The sequence below is a fragment of the Sylvia atricapilla genome, chromosome 12 (assembly GCF_009819655.1).
Source record: "Sylvia atricapilla isolate bSylAtr1 chromosome 12, bSylAtr1.pri, whole genome shotgun sequence".
In the NCBI taxonomy this organism is placed as follows: Eukaryota; Metazoa; Chordata; class Aves; order Passeriformes; family Sylviidae; genus Sylvia; species Sylvia atricapilla.
In genome coordinates, this window is record NC_089151.1 from 19,008,568 (window position 1) to 19,014,567 (window position 6,000).

Below are 6,000 nucleotides of genomic sequence, written 5' to 3' on the forward strand. Positions count from 1 at the left end.
AAGAGGTGGGGAAGATCTGGTCTTCCAGAGCCTGGTCTACTTGTGCCATGAACAAAGTATTTTACACATCTAAGTGCCTGGCCCAAAGATCAATATAAAGCTAAATAACTAATTACTGTATTAGACTCCAAATATGTGTTACCTACATGAACTCCATCTTGTCACAGTACTCATTAAGCAAAATTAACATTCATATTTCACCAGAGACATCTGTCTCTTGACTAACCACACTTCAGATGACTCTCAGTTTCACATGAAGGCCTACTTTCTGGTTTAGGTTTTGGGAATTTGTATATAATAAGTGGATTTCGGATGACAAAGGTTATGAATCATTGCTATGTTGTTTCTGTCCTGCCAGACAAGTGGAAAGAGAACAAATAGCCAAATAAATATTCCTGTGTCAATGCTAATGTTGATGGTTGCCTGGCTACTAATGACTTAGAAAGAACTCCATGAGCTAAACCCCAGTGGAAGGACAGGTGTGGCAGGTTGGTAAACTGATACATTAACAACAGGTGGGGGGAAGCCCTGCAGAAAAAAGCCCAAAAAGAGGGGAAGCACACAGAGTTAATTAGGGAAGTGCTGATTCATGAGCTAGTTATCATACCTATCATCTTCAGTCTGGTGCTTCACTTATGGAGCTGCTTGCTTCTGCTTTTAGCCTTCTTCCCTGACACAGGGGATTAATATAGTCATTCCTTCTGAATCAGCTTGGTCTATATGATAAACATCTAGCCTCACAGATGGAAGCAAAGCTTTAAGAGAGGGAAAAGAATTATGCATCTTTGTTCAACTAATCAGAATCTAATGATTTATTAAGCTAGCTGTCCTATTGCTCTGCCTCTGTGTAGCACAGTGGACTGCTATCCAGAACAACCAAATTAAAGCTGGGATGCTTCATGTTGAGCCAGCCAATACCTAGAGAGCTGCAGAAATGTTAACCTTGCAAAAGTAACTATAGCTTTTTCTTACCATTTATTGCAACTTTCTGACTGGTGAGAGAAATCTGAAAAGTTATGGCCAGTGTAAGGTGTTACAGAGCAGTACGACAAGGTGGGGAAAATAGAGTAGAAAGAACTTGCTAGGTATCTCTTCCTTATTCTGCTCCTACCCATCAAAAAACTAAACAACAAAACCAAAAAACAGCCCCAAACAAACAAACAAAAATAAGGCAGGCATAGCTCTAGTAATAGGTGGTCACATAAGCAGTGGATCCTGTGACTGGATGAATACTATATCATAAATATCCTGAGTTCCTTATGTTCATGTGTCTCAGGGATAGTTATTTTGCAAAAGCTTACCAGTTAAGTGGGGTGGTGTGCTAAAAAATAAAGGGGGGGAACAGCTTGAAAAAGGAAGCTGTTTCTCTCATAAGAATTCAAAGGTAACTAAAAAACCCCAGGAAGATATTTGAGAAGCCAAGCAAGTCACAGAACCATGGCAGGTGTAAAAGACATGGTTGAGAGAAGCATCTCATGTAAGCAAAGCAGCACATGAACAACAGACCTGCTTTAATTACTATTGGTCTGTTGAAAAATACTTCCTGTCTAAATGCTTTGCACTACTTTTAAAACAAGATATTCTTTGCCCTTATCATTAGTTGTGTCATTATTCTCATAGAGAAGAAAGACTGGGGGCAGAATCTGGATGGATGTGTGGGATACGCATTGTTGATCCCCAGGTTGCTATCAGTAACAGTGAAAGAATGTGAAATTCTGTAGAGAATAGGTCAAGATATGAGGCTCATGGTCCATGAGTATTCACATCATCTAGGAGAACAGGTACAGTGTGCCCTGGCAATGTACACTGAACTACGCCAAGATAAACAGAACAGCAGCAGAACCAGTTCCTGGTACATTATCTTCTCAGAAATTAAAAAGTTACAGGCAGGAGCTCCATCCTCTTATTGATGGAAAGTAAGGTGCTTCTTCCATTTTGGCAAACCATCTTCAGGACATCGGCAAGGATATTTTTTGTTGTTGTATGTTTTGCTTTTAAGAATAAAATTCTTCTCACAAGTTTGGTTGCAGCTCATCAAAGAGCTGAAGAGGGCTGTTTTGGAGGGGTGGTATAAGAGGAACTGAATAGGGGTGACAGTGATAGAGTTATACATACCCTGTGTGGCTGTACAGGTAAATTAAATTAAAATCAGATCATTAAAAAAGAAAAAATACCAACAAAAGACACACTAGCATTGAACCAGCTCGAAGTATCTTACAGAATTGAAGAAAACTTTAATTTTGCATATATAAATGATGATTCTTTGCCATGGGGAGAATGGAGATAATGGAAAAAGACAGGGAAAGTGGGAAGGGTCCATCCAGAGCAGCTCTGACATCACTGGAAGGGAATGGGGAGGGTAAATCTGAGAAAGAGTGCAAGTGGACTTCAGTTGCTGGCACCCATCACATCACAGACTCACATGGTAGAGTCACTTTTTAGTGTGACAACAGAAGCCAAAGCAGGAAACATGACTGTGCATCTGTTTCCCCATTTCTGGCCAGTCATACTTTTACAGGGCCCCCTCCCTACATTAAAAAAAGGCACTAAATAAAAATGAAGTAAGTTGTTTTACATACTGCATCTTGGGGATACTGAGGGCTGCTTTCTGGTATGCTGTATTAAAAACTTCAAAAAGTGTAATACACAAAAGAGCAAGAGAGACTTCGAGCACACTTCCCATAGTAATCCACTCATCAAAAGAAATTATCTGGAGTCTAAAACAATTGGATACTGTACTAATGTCTCAATTTTTCTCAATTATAAAATTTCATTGTGCAAATATTCTTAGAAAGTATAGGAGGCAATCTCACTGTGTAAGTAGTGCTTGGAAGCCATGTTTGAGCAGGACTGATACAAAGCAAGTGTTTTCACCTTTCTACAGAGCTTACAGAATTTTAAAAAGTCAATTAAGTAAGTATCTTCTGACCTAAAAACACTTTCCAAATTTTCCAAGGACTATCCTTGGAAACTGATGTGATTCTGCACCAACAAAAGTGGCAAAACAACCCTCAAATCTTTTCAGGAAAACAAACAGTGTGATTTAGAAAGGAAGGAGAAAACAATACCAAGGTAACTCAGAGGACACCCATCAAAAGCTGTAACTTCAGTCACATGAAATCACCAAGTATACCATTCACAGGGACATGTAGATACCACATTTAAAGTATCTTCTTGGGTTCACAGCTTGTATCTGTTACAGATTCCAGGAGTCGGATTGTTTTGGTGCATTTTTTTGGTGTTTTGTTTTTCCTCCCCCTTCACCTCGAACTTCTAAGTAAGAATTAAAGCTCTGACTTTTGAGACCATTCAACTAACATATAACATACATAAGGTATACTATTTTCCTGCTTACTTTTAGGAGCCAAAGGCTTTGAGCACCCAGCCCGATCTGAAGTTCATAACTTTATTAAAGACACTCATGAGCTGGCTGAACCTTTCCCCAGGATCTGAGGGAACAGAGGGAAGAATGTTTCACTGCAGCATGTGGCTCACTGAGATTTTATCAGATTCCCACTTTTTCATTACTTATGTCTTAAAGCAGTGAGTAATAGGAAAGATGCTCATGAGTAAGTATTATATTGATCTTACAGTATTTTCATATATGAGAAAAACTTCATTCCTGTCCAATAGGCTTTACACTTATCTAATACTGTTTCGGTGACCTTAACTGTAACATACAACAACAATAATTTAAAATAGACTCAATCATTTAGCAAGTCTGAGTGTAGAAGATCTACTACTCTTATGACCTGAGATGCAACTTGGCTACTAAACTTCAGATTGCCCTTATCAGTAAAAACAAATAGGTGGAAGAGCTGATTTATTTAACTTAAGTTTGTGAAAATCAACTTTTTTACTAACACGCCTCAAGGCATGAGCTTGCTACAGTGTAGAAAACATAGCTATAAAAACGAAGTAATTACAACTTGGCCACATTGTATGATTGGGAAAGAGTGCTAAAGACTAAAAGTCCTGCTGAAGAAAAAAGTGATTTACTCACCAAATATTATAGTAGGATTACTCAAATAAGGAAGCCAGACAAGATTTAGTCCAAGTTTCGTTTCAGTCTGTCTAGTTATTTACAAGGTGATAGTGATTCCTTGCAGCTTGGCTGGCACAGATAAAGCTTGGCTCTTCTCAGCTAGAAACAGTTCCTCTGCTAAATGGCAATGTTGTTGTTTGAGCTCCTGCAGGCTTATATATTTGATAAATACTGTGACAAAAAAATCAAACAGCCTGTAAAGAGGGCAACAAAGCGAAGCATATGTGCCTCCCTAGCAGATAATCCAGGTGGCTGCTGAAGTGTGAAATGGGGCTATTTTTGCGCAAAGGCAAGCAGCAACAACCTGATGTATGCAGGGTTTTTTTACATCCTCCATAGACTATAGCCAGTTCACGGTCTTGGATCCGGAATCTACACCGAAACCCCCGTGTACCTACACCCCGAAACCTATGGTCAGAAGTCACAGGTGCTGGGAACTTAAGAACAGCAAGGGAAGGCCGAATCGAAGGTCTCCGAGAGCGGCACTTACTGCCCTTTACCTGCAGTGAAGTTCACAGGACCCCACGGGGCTGCATTACAGGCAATACTTAACTATAATTACTGTTGTGCAGAAAGAACTCAGGCGCAGCTTATGGCATAAGCCGCCCAGTCAGTCTGAAAAGTAATTAGGGCAGATGTTCATTAGGAACTTCCTAACGAATCTATTAACTTCGTTACCTTACTCCAGTAAACTTTCTTACAGGTACACAAGGCAATTTACTAGAGAGCGCGCGAGGAGACGCAGTGAGTAGCAAACGGGGAAGAGAGCAGGGGGGGGAAAATAAGACAGCAAAAAGAAGGCCGACAAGTGCAATTTGACACATTTTGAGAAGTTTCAGGGGCTGCTGTCCCTCGGGGTGCCGCCGGCTCCGGAGCAGGGAGGGCCCCAGGGTCCCCGCGGAGCCGCGCCGGGCAGTCCCGGCAGCCGTGCCCAGCCGGGGCCGGTCCGCATCTCGCTCCCCAGCTGCTCCCCACCCCCGTGGGCTGCCACAGGACGGCAGAAAGCAGACCGTGAGCGACGGAGAGGAGACCCCCAGCCCCGAACCGGCCTCGGGAGGCGCTGCCAGGGGCACACAGCCCAGGGTACACGCAACCCACCCGCCCCGGGCTGGCCACCAAGGTCCTCACCTTCCGAAAGTAGCCGTCCCCCGCCGGCTCCGCCGCCTGGCAGCCGCGGGGCGGCAGGGCGTCTGTCATCTTCGGGCGGGCTAGCCAGCCGTCCGTCCGCCACGGCTAGAGACGAGCTGATCCCCGCGAAGCCACGACCCTGCGGAAATGCCACCGCTGCCCCACGGCACCGCCCGGCCCCACCTCCGCTGGTGGCGGGGAGGAGCTGCCCCGCCCCACGGCGCTGCTCCCCCGCCGCCCCGCGGTCCTGCCGAGGGCCCTGCGGCGACCCCCGGGCGCTTTCCCGCGGCAGCGCTGGCGGGGCGGCCGAGTGCCTCTCGTGCGGAGACGGGCGGTGGCCGTGGCGGTGGCTGTGACGGTGGCCGTGCCGTGGCGGTGGCCGTGGCCGTGGCTGTGGCGGTGGCTGTGGCCGTGGCGGTGGCCGTGGCCGTGGCGGTGGCCGTGGCGGTGACTGTGGCGGTGGCCGTGGCGGTGGCGGTGACCGTGGCGCTGACCGTGGCGCTGACCGTGGCCGTGGCGGTGGCTGTGGCTGGCTGAGAGCGCAGCCCGCTGCCCCGCGGTGCGGCGGCGGCTCAACTCGCTCCTTGTCGGCCCTCGGCCGCTCTCCGCGGGGCCGTGCCGGACTCTGGCTGGCCGCCCCGAAGGTGCCGCTCGCCCCCCGGCGCTTCCCCGCGGCCTCCCGCGCCGCCGAGCCCGGCTCCTGACGGCCCCTGCGGGCGATCACCCGGAGCCGCCACTCCCGGCACCGTGGGGCCGCCGCCAGCGCTCCCCGGGACCGCATGGGGAGACGAGGCTCCCTGCGGGAGCCAGAGCGGGCTCGATGCTCC

General features: G+C 46.9%; 1 protein-coding gene across 1 annotated transcript in view; it reads right to left on the minus strand.

Moving 5' to 3' along the window:
* RHPN2 (rhophilin Rho GTPase binding protein 2) overlaps window positions 1-5,353 on the minus strand; it is a 31,036-nt gene extending 25,683 nt beyond the window's left edge. The window contains exon 1 of the mRNA XM_066327962.1: window positions 5,174-5,353. Coding sequence (XP_066184059.1) covers window positions 5,174-5,242 — 69 coding nt within the window. The 5' untranslated portion in view covers window positions 5,243-5,353. The remainder of the gene's footprint in view (window positions 1-5,173) is intronic.
* Window positions 5,354-6,000: the final 647 nt, after the last annotated feature.